General features: G+C 43.1%; 1 protein-coding gene across 1 annotated transcript in view; it reads left to right on the top strand.

Annotated features, from left to right (window-relative positions):
- dap (death-associated protein) overlaps window positions 1-18,618 on the top strand; it is a 49,382-nt gene that overhangs the window by 16,073 nt on the left and 14,691 nt on the right. The window contains exon 2 of the mRNA XM_084326476.1: window positions 8,620-8,734. Coding sequence (XP_084182602.1) covers window positions 8,620-8,734 — 115 coding nt within the window. The remainder of the gene's footprint in view (window positions 1-8,619; window positions 8,735-18,618) is intronic.

The following is an 18,618-nucleotide window of genomic DNA, read 5'->3' as shown; positions in this document are numbered from 1 at the left end:
CCATTTCCCTTTCCACACTGTGTCTGCTGGCTCTGCCTGTGATCAGGATTCGCTTGTTAGCTTGCTAACGTTGTAGTGATTGTAATGGTACATAAACGTTAATTTCGGGCGATGTGCGCATAAAGGAATGGCGACGGTGCAAAGCATGTAGATGCATTTGACCCGTTGCGAGAAAGAAAAAACACCACGGACTTATTTCGGGACGTGTAGGCGCACTGCTGTGTTAACGTGCACCAACCGACCAACGCGCTGCTCTGCTTGCAGAAGCAGTGGCACGGATAGGGCGGATACGACTCGTCGAGTTGTCACAAGAGTTTTTTCAAAATAAGAGTATCATATGCACCTGAACGTTGCTAGCTTTCGGAGCCTAGCTGGAGCTGCGCGTGGGCAGAAATGAGACCCGCTACAGGATTTTCAAAATAAGAGTATCTATATGAACCGAATCCCTATCGCACCAGTGCTACTGAAGTAAATCCATCCATCGCACAGACAGCTGTTGCTGTAGCACGTGCAAGATATATGTCGCACTGTACACCCCTGGATGTTGTTGTTTGGTCCTGACAAGAGTCTCAAAGTCTGGGGTGATGGTTGACAAGCAACTCTGAGGTCATGCTCAATGTCCAATCTGTTCCTCTGCTCTGTCTTCAGCTGGACCAGAGCTGAGAAGTCACTTTCACAAAGATAGGTAATAAAAAATTTAAAAAAAAATCCTTTTTTTTTTTCTTTTTTTTGTTGTTTACATTGGTTTTCGATTAGTCTACTAATCGAAAAAATAATCGGCAGATTAGTCGACTACCAAATTAGTCATTAGTTGCAGCCCTAGCCATAACGTTACCTTGGCTAAAGTTGGGGCTATTCATAATCCAGCAATAATGGCTGCAGGGACCGAAACTAAAGCCCGCCGCCCGCCAGGGGCGGTCTGTTTTTACCTTTGGCGGATGACACTTAGAGGGCTGCCCGCCGTGTGGCGTGTAGATGTGTAGTTCATAAGCAGGCCCCTAAAAATATTTGTATGCGAACGGTAAAAATCAATTACGCGCACGCTGTGCGAATACAGATTATAGCCTCTCGTCTTTTTTTTCCTCCGCTGCGAGATTGTTAAAAAACTACAAGTCCCACATTGCACTCAAGCCAATCACAGTAGAGTGAAGTGACTGGTTTCATGGGAAATAAAGCAAATGACCAATCGGAAGCTCTCATTTTTCTTGTTTACTTCCTGAAACTCCGCGATCAGGGCTCTCGTTTTCCGAGACACCAACTTATTATAGTCTCTCTTACCAATAGCAATAGATTTTAGAACACCTAGATTTATCGATAGCAATAGTAATATAACGTTAATGCAACAAAACGAATGCCTTGCTTTGTTAATCATAACGTTGATGCAGTAGCGTATGTCGGTGTGTTGGCTGTAACGGACATGACAATAACATAACGTGTACACATTAAAATTGCGATAATCTATTCTAACATTTTCAAATCGATGCAGTTGAATTTCCCCCTTAGGATCGATGCATTGTTACACCCCTACACCAAGTCACTGGCCCACTGTGTATCTGTGTATAATAACTTGGCTAGCGTTATCAACAGCAGAGGTGGGCAATGGGTCCAGCTGCAGCACCGGAGTGCAAGCGATGTGATGTAATTGGCAGACTCGACTGTCAATCAATGGTCTACCTGACACGCAAACTCAAACAATGTTTCTGTACTGGAGGTGTGATTGATTGATTGATTGATTGAAAACTTTATTAACAGATTGCAGAATGGGTACAGTACAGCTCAATACACACAATTGTTAAGGGGATGCAGACCAGAGAAAGACTTTCGTCTTGTTTACATCAGGGTCCCCCATTTCAATTAATCAGGAAAGTGTACAGTAGGAAAGTGTACAGTATTTCAATAGGCAACCCTGAAAGGATTATTTTTCTAGAAGAGCAACACAGCCAAAACAGACAGTGGAGCTGTTTGCAGATAGCAAGCATTTTGACTTATTGCGTGGTGGCGATGTCTCGCAGATAATACAACTACAAGTATGATTATATAATATATATTTTATTTAAAAAAAAAATTGTATATATAAAATATATATTGGCAGGTAAGAAATATGCTTGGCGGGTAGACTCTTCCCATCTACCCGCCACTGGCCGGTGAGTCAAAAAGTTAATTTCGCTCCCTGAATGGCTGCAGACCTGCAAGCAAAGTACAGCAAGTTGGCAAAGGAGTATTCCAAAGCAAATCACATTTTCACCAGTAACGTTAGTCTTGCATCTCCCGGTAGCTAATGAACGGACTCGGAGTAATGCCTTGCTGCTATGGGTAATAATAATATGCTGATGTTATTGTCCGTGTAACACTAACTATATAACGTTAATGCCACAAAACGAATGCCTTGTTAATCATAAAGTAACTTTGATGCAGTAGCTTGTGTGTGTGTGGGGGACGGCGGGCGTTGTGCAGGTAGGTTGCGAGTGAATTTTTTTTTTTTTGCCTTTTGACGCTACAAAAATGTATGGTTATTTATCGGCGACTGCTATCGGCACATTTGAGCTTATCGGCCGATAGGCCGATAGCAGTCAACAAGGCACTTATCGGCCGATACCGATACCCGACCGATATATCGGTGCACCCCTAGTTCTCAGTCACTGGAAGCAACAACAAAAAGGTTATGGCTGGTAGAGCTGCCGCGGTATTGATATTTTCCTTACCGCACGAATTTGCGCAATATTTCCTACCGCCGCGGTAATTACCGCACAGTGCGCACAAAAAAAAAAAAAAAAGTTTGAATGCATTTTTTTTTTTTTAGTAGTCTACTCTTATAGCCTGCCTCTAGTCTAATGGCGCTTTTCCACTGCATATTACCTACTCGACTCGACCCGCTTTAGGCACCTGGTACTTCGTTCCTTTTCCACTGCAGCCAGGTACTACTCCGTTTGGGGAATGGGGATGCAGGCGGGGCCGCCGCCGCTCGCTTGTGTACACTGAAAGCTCCGTGGGCATAGATGTCCGAGGGCTTGCAGCAAGCCAGAGTTTAACACAGTTTCAATCAATCAATCAATAACAACATTAACCAGACTCTCGTTGCGTCTATTCTGCCAAAGCTAACGTTACCTCTCATTGTGTATTCTACCAAGCAAACCCGGGTTTAACGTTACCTCTCGTGTATATCGGATAACAACAACAAACTTAACACATCAGCGATCTTGTTGTGACACTAAACTCTCCGCTCGGTGGTAAATTGGGTTGATGTCGGTTTTGTTTCATCAATAAATAAGGCAGAATACACAGTGAATCCATTCTTTTGTTTATTGCACTTGGTTCTGTCGCAAACAAATCCTGAATGAAATGCATCCTTAGCGAGGCAGTAAAGATGGCGGCGTTCTGTTTTCGTTCAGAGGCGTCGAGTAGGGGGTATCTGCAGAGCCGCAGAGCCAGGCTGGACCAATAGGGTCGCTTGGAACCGAGTAGGGTATATCTGCAAAGCCGCAAGCCAACTTTATTATTATGATAAAAAACAGCGGTGACGCGGTATTCAGCCTAACTCTGCGGTGAGCGTGATGCAACAGCGATACCGCGGTAATGCGGTTATCGCGGCAGCTCTAATGGCTGGGGAGTTATTAGTACATTGGAGTCTTCTTAAAGAGACATGCACACATTAACCAGTCAAGCTGGTCACACTGAAAGTCAAGCTGTATAAAATGATATCTCAACACACATCTATAATGACATGATAATATATTCCACGACACAGTCATGGCAGACAATGGAAATTATACTGCCCCCGGGCCCAGCACTTCCTGAGTGTAGTGCATTGCGGTTACAAATTAACGTTACCGGCTCTGTTTTTATACGACGCATCGACACTAAAATCAACGTCGTCGATTATGTCGACTAATCATTGCAGCCCTAATGTCAACATCATATTTGTGATGTCTCATGATACTCCACCATGATCATAATAAAGTTTGTTTGCACCAGAAAAGGTGAAGGGTCAGTAAGACGTCACAAATTTGGAGCGGCCGCTGGGTTGTGTAGAGGTCTAAGCACTTGTCTACCACCACAGAGACCCGGGTTCAAATCCCGGCACTGGTGCCTTCGGCTTGGTCAGTCGTCCCTACGAACACAATTGGCAGTGTTCACGAGTGGGAAGCCAGTGGGGTGTGAGTGCTGGTCGTTGCAATAGAGACTCCAACTGGTTGGTTGGGTTGTCTGTTCTGCAGGGAGGGGATCTGGGGGCCATACTGTAGCACTAACATCTGCACGTGTTACGCTCTCCCAGTTAAACTCCTTGCTGACAGGTGAAATAGAAGCAGTTAGTGACTCCACATGTGTCAGAGGAGGCGTGTAGTCTACACCCTCTCCAGACCGACAGTAGGGCAGCATGTGGTAGTCTACACCCTCTCCAGACCGACAGTAGGGCAGCATGTGGTAGTCTACACCCTCTCCATACCGACAGTAGGGCAGCATGTGGTAGTCTACACCCTCTCCAGACCGACAGTAGGGCAGCATGTGGTAGTCTACACCCTCTCCAGACCGACAGTAGGGCAGCATGTGGTAGTCTACACCCTCTCCAGACCGACAGTAGGGCAGCATGTGGTAGTCTACACCCTCTCCAGACCGACAGTAGGGCAGCATGTGGTACTCTACACCCTCCCCAGACCGACAGTAGGGCAGCATGTGGTAGTCTACACCCTCCCAAGACCGACAGTAGGGCAGCATGTGGTAGTCTACGTGCAAGATATGTGCAAACTGGAAAAAGTTATTTTGGAGCACAGAGGCTTCGTGCAGTGGGCGTGTCAACACACAATTGTCATTTCATAATAAACACAGAAGCAAACTAGCTCTTCCGCCCTGCGTTTGAAGGCTGTGTGACAACTTCTCTCGCAAGTCGCGCAGTTTCTATGTGTAATGTAAACTCTGCGACGAGTCCAATGGTCTAACATGCTTTGCATCCTCGCCATTCTGGAATGCCCACGTCGCGCTAAAACCTTATGTAATGTTAACTGTCGATGTACTAGTAGCCTCAGAAAGCTAACGTTAGCTGGCTCCACTAGCAGCATGTCGATGTACTAGTAGCCACAGCAAGCTAACGTTAGCTCGCTCCACTAGCAGCATGTCGATGTACTAGTAGCCTCAGCAAGCTAACGTTAGCTGGCTCCACTAGCAGAATGTCGATGTACTAGTAGCCTCAGCAAGCTAACGTTAGCTGGCTCCACTAGCAGCATGTCGATGTACTAGTAGCCTCAGCAAGCTAACGTTAGCTGGCTCCACTAGCAGCATGTCGATGTACTAGTAGCCTCAGCAAGCTAACATTAGCTGGCTCCACTAGCAGCATGTCGATGTACTAGTAGCCTCAGCAAGCTAACGTTAGCTGGCTCCACTAGCGGCCTCCTCCCTCCCTCTCTCTGCCTCTCTCTCTCTGTGCTAACAATCCTGATTAGATTCTTGAACCTATTTAATTAAAAAGGAAGATATTGATGGACATTAGCTATAGTATAGCTCAGCAGCTGTAACAGAATAACAGCTGCCATACCAGTGTTTACCCCTTCAGAAGCATTTATTTTAAGATAAGTTAATATACTGTGATATATACTGTTACGTCTATGCTTCAAATTATACAGTGATATACATTTTAGACCATACCGTCCAGCCCTACACCCTCCCCAGACCGACAGTAGGGCAGCATGTGGTCGTCTACACCCTCCCCAGACCGACAGTAGGGCAGCATGTGGTAGCCTACACCCTCCCTAGACCGACAGTAGGGCAGCATGTGGTAGTCTACACCCTCCCCAGACCGATAGTAGGGCAGCATGTGGTAGTCTACACCTTCCCTAGACCGACAGTAGGGCAACATGTGGTAGTCTACACCTTCCCTAGACCGACAGTAGAGCAGCATGTGGTAGTCTACACCTTCCCCAGACCAACAGTAGGGCAGTATGTGGTAGTCTACACTAGGGGTGGGGGGAAAATCGATGCGTAGTAGTATCGCGATTAGTGATGCACGATATCGGCCGCCGATATAATATCGCCGATATGGAAGTTTTTTTACACATCAGTATCGGTCCGATATCAAGATAGGGCCGATATAAAAAAAAATTCTTTTTACATGTTTTGGCCGTAAATAGTTTCAAAATATCAGTCATTTCTGAAAATAAGTAAAAAAAACTATGCGTTTTGGAAAATAGCTCTTTATTTGATCATCATAAAAAAGTTTTTCTATACAGAGATATCGACATCGGTAAATATCGGTATCGGCCAGAACAGCAATATTAATATCGGTTATCGGTATCGGCCACAATTTTCACATCGGTGCATCACTAATCGCGATACTTCGCGTGGCGATACTGTATCGATACAGGGACGCCAAGTATCGATATATTTCTTTTTATAAGGAAGTTGCATTGTTAATTTCAATACCTGTAATAGTACAGTAGTCCACACACACGCACACATGTGCATTCAGTTAAGTTGGAATATGACTAATACAAACAGTTCAGTTTGTCAGGTACATGCAACACAGATTAGTGTTTACATCTGTCTGCTTGAGAAAATACCATGTTCTGCAATAAAAATTATTGAAGTGAGATGAACAGACGGAACTTTATTTTATTAGATAAAATATGTTGACAAAGTTTTACTTTGCAGTTGAAAAAAGGTAATAAATCGCAATATATCGCAATATTAATATCGCAATACTCAGCATATCGCAATATATTTAGTATTGCAATACTATCGTATCGTGATAGTATCGTATTGTGAGGCCTCTCAGGGCTCTACAGTGCGACCATATTGCTCGCATATGCCCCTAGAAATAATTGTGTGCGAACCTCAAAAACCAATTACGCGCACGGTGTGCGAACTGCTGATGACAGCCTAAATCGTACTTTTTATTTTCCCACTGAGAATCGTTAAAAAACTACAAGTCCCACATTGCACTCAAGCCAACGGTCCAATCACAGTAGAGTGAAGTGACTGGTTTCATGGGAAATAAAGCAAATGACCAATCGGAAGCTCCCATTTTGCTTGTTTACTTCCTGAAACTCCGCGATCAGGGCTCTCGTTTTCCGAGACACTAACTTATTTATAGTCTCTCTCTTACCAATAGCAATAGATTTTAGAACACCTAGATTTATCGATAACAATAGTAATATAACGTTAATGCAACAAAACGAATGCCTTGCTTTGTTAATCATAACGTTGATGCAGTAGCGTATGTCGGTGTGTTGGCTGTAACGGACATGACAATAACATTACGTGTACACATTAAAATTGCGATAATCTATTCTAATATTTTCAAATCGATGCAGTTGAATTTCCCCCTTAGGATCGATGCATTGTTACACCCCTACACCAAAGTCACTGGCTGGCCCACTGTGTATCTGTGTATAATAACTTGGCTAGCGTTATCAACAGCAGAGGTGGGCAATGGGTCCAGCTGCAGCGCCGGAGTGCAAGCGATGTGATGTAATTGGCAGACTCGACTGTCAATCAATGGTCTACCTGACACGCAAACTCAAACAATGTTTCTGTACTGGAGGTGTGATTGATTGATTGATTGAAAACTTTATTAACAGATTGCAGAATGGGTACAGTACAGCTCAATACACACAATTGTTAAGGGGATGCAGACCAGAGAAAGACTTTCGTCTTGTTTACATCAGGGTCCCCCATTTTCAATTAATCAGGAAAGTGTACAGTAGGAAAGTGTACAGTATTTCAATAGGCAACCCTGAAAGGATTATTTTTCTAGAAGAGCAACACAGCCAAAACATAAGCATTGTATGCATAAAAGGGGCTAAAGTTAAGTGACTGAACCTTTTGTAGCAGTAGTTTGATTTGATAGTTTATTTGATAGGGACAGCACATGTTAATGAACATAAAGTACAAAATACAAAATGTAAACATGCAGGGTTGTAGCAAGAGCTAATTTACACACATGCACGCACAGTACAAATATACATTTATTTTTGAAAAAAAAATAAACTGTTACTTGAAATATTTTCACTGTGCTCCTAAATATTTTTGGGTGCTCCTAAATTTCTTTGTGTGCTCCTAAATTTTTTCATTTAGGAGCACATGTGCTCCTTGGGAAAAAGGTTAGCGTAGAGCCCTGCCTCTGGTGATTCCCACCCCTAGTATGTGGTAGTCTACACCTTCCCCAGATGGATATTTGTCCCAAAGTGTAGAATCTTAAGAATGTTCATACAAAAAATTGCTTCTGTTGTTTGTGATTCTGCCTAAAGCCAGGACTCCACAGTGCCAGCGTTTCACTCACATTTGACTTAACCTCTTCGGGCAAGTCAGTAACAGAGGTTTGAACACACTGAAGTAAAAGTTGTGTACTCACATTTCCAGCTGAGAGGTAGGAACTGGAAAACATAATGGTTCCATAGCCTCAAGTCTTATGTAGTACAGGTCCAAGCCAAGGTTTATAAAAATCCCATGGAAAATTAATGCTTTACAAAGGTTTTTGTAATTTGTGTACCTGTTTAAACATTTATTTTTGCCCTCCAGCCCCAACAGGAGGAATGGGAACGAAGGGCTGATTCTCTCTCTTTCTCTCTCTCTCTCTCATTCATTAAGTCTGCTATAAGCTATTCTCTTTCTTTTTGTGTGTGTGTATAGTGAAAGCAGGAGGAATGAGGATAGTGCAGAAGCACCTGACACCTGTTCCAGATCCTCCTCCACCCAAAGAAGAGAAGAAGGAGGGCGAGGAGGAGGAGGAGTATGAGACTGTCAGGTAATACACACACACACACCAGGGCTGTCCCTAAAGTTTTAATTCATACTCTTAACATGAAAATGCTGTGGAGGTTCAGGCGGAGGTTCCGGTGTTGAGCCTACGTTGCTCCTCCCCCAGAATGTGTGTAGGGCGACGCAGCCCCGTCATGCTGTGGTTGGCCCACTCGCCTTGAGCCACGCATTTGCGCATTTTACCTTGGCGCTCTTGTGTGGAGAACTTTAACGTTGTAATACGCTTGAAATAAGTAGTAGTAGTAGAAGTCTTTATTTGTCATCAGATTAACACAAACACACACATGCGATGGGTGACCCACAGGAACACAGACACATGCACTGAGTCGCTGACGAAATGTTCTCTGCACCTCCCGTCCCGTCATCCTTCCCTCCAAGGCTAGCCGGGAGCAGATAGGGCGTCAACGTGAGCCGCGTCCGGGGACCAATCCAAGTGCTCCTGTCCGTCTTCGTCACGGACGCGACAGCGTTAGCGATCTGTTGTGCATGTTTTTCCATTGGGTCTATCTTATCAGGAGGGGAAACCCTTGCGAGCACTGGGAGAACATGCAAACTCCACACAGAAAGGCCCGGGAGATACCCCACCTGGGTACATGGCAACGCGGAAATCTGGTCCCCAAGTGGGAATCGAACCCAGGACCTTTTAGCTGTGAGGCGTGTTAACCACTACAAACCTGTCGGAAATCAAAAAGAGAAACTGGAACAGTGTCAAAAGTAGCAAACAAATGCAGCATTATATTGCAACATAATCTTTGATTGTCTGAAAAGAAATGAGTCCTGTTAGTTAGATCCACATCCCAAAAAGAAAAGTTATCAAAAGTAATCCAATAGGGAAAAAAATACTACAGCTGAACTGTCCTTGGCGTGTGTTTTGGAGACTGTACATTAGGAGGCCTTAGCAATCCCTCCTTCCTACTCGCACAATAGCAGGATCTCCATGAGGCACAGATCCCAATCCAAGATGGCACCCTGAGGGTTAGGAACGCCCCTAACCACACCCATACCTGGGACCTTAACACTTTGACTGCCATGAAACGTGTTTTGACGTCATTGCTGGCCATGCTCAAGTTGCCGGGGGACGCTGTACAGCGTCCTTATATCAATATTTCAAAAATCTGCGATCGGATTCATATGTCCCCTCCGCTGGCCTGAGATCCACCAGCAGGACCCACTGAGCTCTCTGGCGGTTCAGGAGCGCCATCTGGTGGCCGATCGGCGCAATCGCTTTAACAGGAAGTGGCATAGAGGTTGTGCTACGTCCGTAGTACTTCCGGGCGCTCGCTATAGGTCCCGCGACTCTGGCTCGTCACGCTACACAGTGATCGATTGCCAATAACTCGATAAACAACATGATTTGGACGTATATACCATTATACAAGCTGGAGATGGACCAGGTAAATTTACATCCCATAATGATAAGATTTCAACTCTACGATGATCGCCCAACGGCGCGCGGAGACTGGGGTGAGTTTCAGCGTGTAACGTTACCGTCTTCGATACTAACTGCTATTATCAACATTTGACCCACATTAGATGATTGGTATAACGCTGCCCACGGAATTATAAACGGCCCCTAGCCCATCCGGTCAACATCAGATGACGTGTAGTAACTTCTAGAAGTACGTCTAGTTGAAATTTTTTATATCGCGCTGATTGCCATAAAACTGTATTGCATCATCAATATAATGTATTTGGGGCTATAGATCACGTTCTGGAGAAAGCTGCAGAAAGAGATGAAAACATACTTATACATTAGACCATACTTTACTATGAATATGTGAATGAAAAAGTTTAACGTTGCTACACAATGAACAATACATATAGGACTTTGAATGGGCCCTAATAATGGCAATGTAGCAATAGAATTTAAAAAGTTATAGCCCTGCAAAGAAGGGGACTTTCTCCATAGACAAATAGCGCTGGCAATCTATGGTATATCATGAATTTAACCTTAGGCAACCAAAGTGTTAAAGGTCAAGTGACCCATATATCCTGACATTGACTATCATACTGAATATTAGGGCTGGGCGATATAACGATAACGATAAATGTCGCGATATATTTTAATAATCGATATCGAATATCGAAATAAATAAAAAAAATCTGTTTTTTTTCTGTTTTTTTTTTCTGTTTTTTTTTTATACCTGCAACAGGGCAGTTTTAAAACCAGAGACAGTGGACAGACTTGTCTTTCTTGCCTGCAACTTAAAGTAATGGCTTTGCTTGTCCAAATGACAATACTGACCAAATTCAGATTTCTTTTTCTCTTGTCCATTTATTTTGTTTGCTTTCTAATTTAAAATACATTTTGAAACCGTCTGTACACAGTAGGCTATGTGTGCTAGCAGAACTAGACTCCAGTCACGAGTCACAGTGCACATGTGCGGTGGTTTGTCCACCAAAAAAGCGCCAAAAGATCGAAAATAAACTAGCAGAGCCAGAACTGTTCAACTCCTCTGGAGCCACAGCCAGCAGAGAAGCCTGTTTACTTTAGCTTTTAAACCAGCTGCAGCCTGAGAACTGGAGTGTGAGGGGATGTAACACTAAAGATGGCGGCAATGACAAGGAATTGCTGCAAAATAAACATACACCTGTTGTTAAAAAAAAATATATATATATATATACTTATAACAATTCGATAATTATCGAGAAATAAAATAAAATTATCATATCGTTATCGCGATATGATTTTTTTCCATATCGCCCAGCCCTACTGAATATCATACAACATATTGGGCCCACACTTCAATTATCAACACATTGATATTTTCTTCTTGTTGAACGCATGTTACAACTAGGGCTGTCACTAACTATTATTTTGTTATCGATTAATCTGTTGATTATTTTATCGATTAGATTATTAATCTAAACTATTAATTTACCAGAAATCAACAACAATTGATTCTATTTGCAATTGAATATTTCAAAATGTTTTACTAGTATCCTCAGGTCACACCACCTACTGAATACCCAGAGTAGGAGATGAGCCATGAAGTTTATTAACCCTTTCTCTGCCACGCTTATATCCATCCTTATACCGTCCTCTGCCAGCTCTATTTGTCTATGGAGATGTTCCCCTTCTTTGCAGGGCTATAACTTTTTAAATTGTATTGCTAAATTGACATTACTATGGCCCATTCAACCTCAAGTATCTATCGTTTAGGATGTAGCAACGTTCTACTTTTTCATTCACATATTCATACTAAAATACGGTCTAAAGTATAAATGTTTTTATCGTTTTCTGCAGCATTCTGCAGAACGTGATTTATAGCCCTAAATACATATATTACATCATCAAATGTAGTTTGATACCGATTGACATCATATTAAAACTTTCAATTGTGCAAGGTCCTAAGCGTCATGCCTCATCATCTGCTGGTGACCGGAGTGGGGGGGGGGGTTATAAGTCCGTGGCTGACGTTAAATCATTTATGTAGTATGGTCGATACATAGATCACAGCAGTTTATATGGATCATATTATTCAAACACGCTAAAACTTACCACAGCTTTCTCTGACTGTTGGGTGGTCCGCGTGGAGCAGAAAGTTCTCGATTATGGGATGTTGATATATGCGATCCATTTCCAGGTTTTATATAATAATATATACGTCCAAATCATGTTGTTTATCGAGTTATTTGCAACCAATCGATGTCCAGTGTATCAAGATGGAGTCCTGCTAACGATAGCGAGTGCCCGGACGAAATATGGGCGAGCACCACTTCCGGCGCGTCACTTCCTGTTTGGGCGATCCGCCGATCGGCCACCAGATGGCGCTCTTGAACAGTTGGAGAGTTGAGAGGAGATCAACAGGAGATCTCAAGACTCCGTGGGTAAAATATGATTGCCATCACAGATTTTTGAAATATTGATCTCAAAGATGCCTTACGGCGTCATTGGCAGATTACGCATGGCGGAGAATGACGTGGAAACTCGTCCTTGGCGAATAAAGGGTTAATGTCTATAAATGCTGTGTAGTGTGGATGATGCCCATGAGTATGGTGAGTAACCTATATGCCATTACTGCTTTTTATCTATTGACTCATTATAGCTACTTTATTATCTTGAAATAATATAACACCCGCCCGTTACTATGACATTGTTTATCATTACATACAATTTATCCATGCCTGTAGCTAAATGCTGAAAGACGGGAAACAAATTTTACTTTTTAGATTTAAAAAAACTACCAGCCAGAAATTTTTACCAGCCAAAAATTATAAATAGCTTTTTAGTTTTTATAGTGTAACGCTACTTCAAATCATTGGGCGTACAGGCGGAGAGGGAGAGAGACAGACTCACCCCCACCCCCCTTTCCTCACTATTGGAACTCTTTCCAACTAAGCTTAGCTTTTATTGGATATACCTTATTGGACCCGTTGCTCGCAGAGTTTACATGGAAACAGTGCGACTCTCAAGAGGAGTTGTCACAGGCTGTAATAATAATAATGGATTGGATTTATATAGCGCTCTTCTCTGACTGACTGTTGCTCTGACTCAGAGCGCTTCACAGAGTCCATTATTCGTTCATACACAGTCATACCGGTGGTGGTAAGCTACAATTGCAGCCAGAGCTGCCCTGAGGCAGACTCACGGAAGCGTGGCGAATAATCAACGCCTACGGCCCCTCCGACCACCACCAACATTCATTCACATGCATACACATTCATACGAGGCAAGTAGGTTAAGTGTCTTGCCCAAGGACACAACGGCAATGGGATGGACATGGGCTTGAGCGGGATTCGAACCACCAACCCTTCGATCATTGGACGCCCCACTCTACCCCTGAGCCACGCCGCCCCACACATAGGACGCAGGGCTGAAGAGATAGATGTCATAGATCGGGCTCAGCCCCTCCCTCCAGCTGGAGTTGATGTGAAACATCATTACCTATTAGGTACCTATCAGGTACCAACGGGACGCCCCGCTCCTCCAGAAAAAATTATAATAAAAAAGACATTTATAAAAAATTATAATAATAAATAAATAAAAGTCTTTTAACACTATGGTGTCCGTCCACGTATACATACGTGTTTAGAAAAAGAGCGTTGTGGACCAGAGCCACGAGTATATACGTGACGAGTTGTTATTGTTTTATTCCATATTTATAACGCTTCTTAGGTACCCGATCCACTAGCAGGATCTTTTCACATATTTGATTTTCGAAACATGCAGTACCGGCCAGACCCGCTTAGGGGCGCCATCGCTCCACTGCAGTATCATTATGTGGATTTAAAAAAAAAAAATGCAAGTACAGTTCTGTGGGCGGATCATAGATCCTTGATTCCAAAAGAAGACCCTCCATCTTGGATCAGCTTGCCGAGCATTTTTTTCAGCGTGGAATAATGGGATTTATTATTAGCCAATGTGCATATCGATCTACCAGAATCCGATGACTGGTGAGGAAATGCTGCCGGCGATCACATGGCCTGACGGTAGGATAATATTACCCCAAATTACAGCTGGATTGGACATTGTTTTATAACGTAACGTGATATATCAATGAAAATGCTATATTGAACGCACACTGTATTGCTAATCAATAATAGTAATCGGCGTTCCCCGCCGCCCCCATTTCATCCATAGATGCTCTGTAATAGTCCGGATGCTACGCAGTTTGTTTAATTTCATTCGTATATATATACAGCAGAAATGGCGTTTGATATAACGGCGCCAACGTTTATCCTATTTTGCAGCCTCCTGCAGAAAAGCCTAGACTAAAAGCGCGATATACCTTATATTCACGACGCTATAAAATGACAACCAACCGATGGATTTTTATTTTATTTAAGCCATTATGAAGGCACGGTTTATGCACTCAAGTGACAATGATAATTGACAGATAGCAATACTATAAATGATATATAAAGCTCTTAGAAAGTACATCGGTTTGTTTACAATCCGCTGTCCTCTGAGGCCTAAATCGCAGCGCCCCGTCGGTCGCCATAGTGTTAACACATCCCACGCCGGAAACGGCTTACGACGTGTTTCAAGTTCATGCGAATTTTGCCATTCCACGGCGTACGACGTTATTGAGATCATATTTAATTTTTTCGCCATGTTATTCATAATTCCCTCACGGAGCCTGGTCTGATGCAGTGGGAGCCTGCACAACTCTGCAACGCTTCAATACTGCCGCCTGGTGGATGATCGGCGAGTTGCAACCGGAAGTGGATCTCTGGAGATCTCCGGTGCATCTGGCAAATGCGTCCGGCACTCGCATATTGTTGCGGGACTGTAGACACACGTCCGTGTGTAGCGATCGCTGCCATAGCGCAATAATCGATACGATTTGGGCGTTTATTATGATTATACATACCGGAAATGGATTTAGGAGATCGCGTCAAATAAGTGGGATCTTTTTACTCCAGTCTCATCGGCTAACGGTAAGAGGACGCTGACGTCATTTTCAGCGCGTTTGTTTACTATTATCCATGCAAACTGCTCTGATCAATATATCACCCATACTACATAAAGCATTTACTGACTATCACGGAATTATAAACGCCCCCCCCCCCCGTTCATCCGCGCATGATAAGTCATAAAGTTTAGGATCATGTACAGTTGACATTTTTAATATAGCGTGTATCACCAACAAACGGCAGTTGACAGATTTTTTAAATATTGATCTCAATGACGTGTTACGGCATCATTGGCAGAATTAGCATGGCGGGGAATGACGAGTTAAGGCGTCCTTGGCGACCAAAGTGTTAAGGTGAGCTAATAAATTCACTCTGAAAATCTGCTCCGCTCTGATAAACTGACTCTTTGGTCACAGCGTCCAGTGTGCACTCTGAGCCCTCAGAATTTCCGAACAACTTGAGTGTGCTCGCTCTGACACTGGTTGTAAATAGTTATGAGTGTTGTATGTGTGTTGTCACTACTGTATGTATAATTGTAAATAAGTTAATTTATGTGTTGTAAGTAAATATTGTTAATATTTACCTAATTTATAATCGTTTCATTTCAGCTCAGTGTAGATAAATGCACCGATACTAACAACCGCCTTACTGCGCGCGTCTATGACGACACTGTTGACACCACTTATCCATGACACGCGTGCCCTGCGAAAACACTAGTAATTTTGTGGGCCTTCCACCCCCCCGCCCCCTGAAAAAAATCCTAGGGGAAACACTGATGGGTAATTCAGTTCACGTATCTCCAACATTGTATTCAGCCAGATAATGAATAATGAGGTTAAATAACACGGTGGTGCCCCTGCCTACCTCAAGGAACTCCTGTCCTCCTCACGCTCCCTCCGCTCCGGCACAACCTACCTCTTCAAAGCCCCCAGGACTAAGCTGCACACCATGGGCGATCAAGCCTTCTGCTCTGCCGCACCCAGCCTATGGAATGCTCTCCCCATCCACCTGAGAGCACCACAATCCGTTGAGGCTTTTAAAAAACATTTATTTTTAACAAGGCTTTTGCCTGAATTTTTCTTTTACTTTTATTTTTACTTCTATTCATTTTATTTTTATATTTATTTTATTTTACTTTTATGTTCTTCCATTTCATTGGTTGTTTTATTCATTTTAATTGTTTTATTCATTTAACTTTTTATCTTTATCTCCTGTAGCACTTTGAGATTCTCACAAATATAACGTGCGGTACAAATTGAATCTATTATTATTATTAATAGGTTTTTTTTGCTGGGGATATATTTCTGGGGGAGAAAAAATAAATATATAACAGGTTTTTCATGTCACCCTAAGACCCACATTGCTCAAGTAATTGACTAAGAATACAGCACTTGACCCTGCTGAGCTACTTGCTCTCCTTTTATACAAAGTCCCTCTAGTTGGCAAGGTTTGGGACTTTTAGAAGCCTGTGGGATCTGTAGGTGGGAAGGTTTGGGACTTTTGGAAGCCTGTGGGATCTGTAGGTGGGAAGGTTTGGGACTTTTAGAAGCCTGTGGGATCTGTAGGTGGGAAGGTTTGGGACTTTTAGAAGCCTGTGGGATCTGTAGGTGGGAAGGGTTGGGACTTTTAGAAGCCTGTGGGATTTGTAGGTGGGAAGGTTTGGGACTTTTAGAAGCCTGTGGGATCTGTAGGTGGGAAGGTTTGGGACTTTTAGAAGCCTGTGGGACTGGGATCTGTGGGAAGGTTTGGGACTTTTAGAAGCCCGTGGGATCTGTAGGTGGGAAGGTTTGGGACTTTTTAGAAGCCTGTGGGATCTGTAGGTGGGAAGGTTTGGGACTTTTAGAAGCCTGTGGGATCTGTAGGTGGGAAGGGTTGGGACTTTTAGAAGCCTGTGGGATCTGTAGGTGAGACGGTTTGGGACTTTTAGAAGCCTGTGGGATCTGTAGGTGGGAAGGTTTGGGACTTTTAGAAGCCTGTGGGATTTGTAGGTGGGAAGGTTTGGGACTTTTAGAAGCCTGTGGGATCTGTAGGTGGGAAGGTTTGGGACATTTAGAAGCCTGTGGGATCTGTAGGTGGGAAGGTTTGGGACTTTTAGAAGCCTGTGGGATCTGTAGGTGGGAAGGTTTGGGACTTTTTAGAAGCCTGTGGGATCTGTAGGTGGGAAGGTTTGGGACTTTTAGAAGCCTGTGGGATCTGTAGGTGGGAAGGTTTGGGACTTTTAGAAGCCTGTGGGATCTGTAGGTGGCAAGGTTTGAGACTTTTAGGAATGTCTTGAGCAGATCTCGGTTAAAGCTACATTAAGCCCAATCAAATTCTGATTATTTTGTGTTAGAAAATACATGAAAGCCATTAAGGGAAAGCTGTGATGCAGGCTAGACATCTGCCTACATCCTCCGTTTAGTCTGCGAGAGGGCACACACCAATAACGTAAGGGAGAGACAAAGAGCGGAGAAGCACTGAATCAGCTGTGTTTGTGTTAGGGATGGGTACCGAATCCGGTACTTTTAAGGGTATTGACCGAATCACGTCGGTACTACAGAGTACCGATTCACGTGAGATCCACCGGTGCCACATTTCGGTAATTTCTTTCGCACAATACACCTTACCTAGGATTTGACTTGATTCAACAACAACAAAGCAGTTAGGGCAATGGCAAGCCGAAAACTGTCGCAAGTGTCGTTACACTTTACAAAGCTAGATGCAGACAACGCTCTCTGCAATATTATATATTATATATATATTAACATTGTTCAAAATAAATAATAATGATAATAAATTATTTGAAGTTTGGATTTTTTTTTTTACAACTGAGGTAGGTAGATTACATTTGTAGTAGGGCTGACCTTCGAATTTCTTTTTTGGAATTCGAAGCTTCGGGGCCGAGATTCGATTTTAATTCGAAGCTTCGAGATAAGAACTTTGTCAGTGCTGTAAAGTTTAAACCTTTTCAAATCTTAGACAAACAACACTTTGCTTCCATGAAATATTGTAAGCCGTCATTTGAGGCTTTATAAAAGCAGCACAATGAACACAAACCTGTCAGTGCCGAGTCCGACCTCATCAAACCCCATTGCTTGTTGTAGTTAACAAAGAGAGGCAGAGTTGATTTTGCACACATTAAAAAAAAAAAAAAAAAAAATGTAATCGAATTTTATTTTCATATTCGAATCCCATGCCCATTGAACGAAGCTTCGAGGTATTTAAGACAGCCCTAATTTTTAGACACTAAAATACCGGAAAAAGGTACCGGCGGGTATCTGTTCAAATGTGAACGGTACCCAACCCTAGTTTGTGTGCATTATGTGAGTTTGTTCATTCTGGCCTGTTATACGGGGGAAACGTTTACAACAGACGACCAAGTAGCTTTAACTGGAAGCATGTTTAGACCAACAGCCTCACTCTGGGCAGCAGGAACAAGACCAGCTGCGCTCACGTAGTTGTAGCTGCAATCCTTATGATTAGGATTTATTATTTATATCGGCAAATAACATGACTGGACACGAGATTCAG

This window comes from Notolepis coatsorum (assembly GCF_963971535.1).
Source record: "Notolepis coatsorum genome assembly, chromosome: 12".
NCBI classification, from domain to species: Eukaryota; Metazoa; Chordata; class Actinopteri; order Aulopiformes; family Paralepididae; genus Notolepis; species Notolepis coatsorum.
This window is presented reverse-complemented; position numbering and strand designations above follow the sequence as displayed.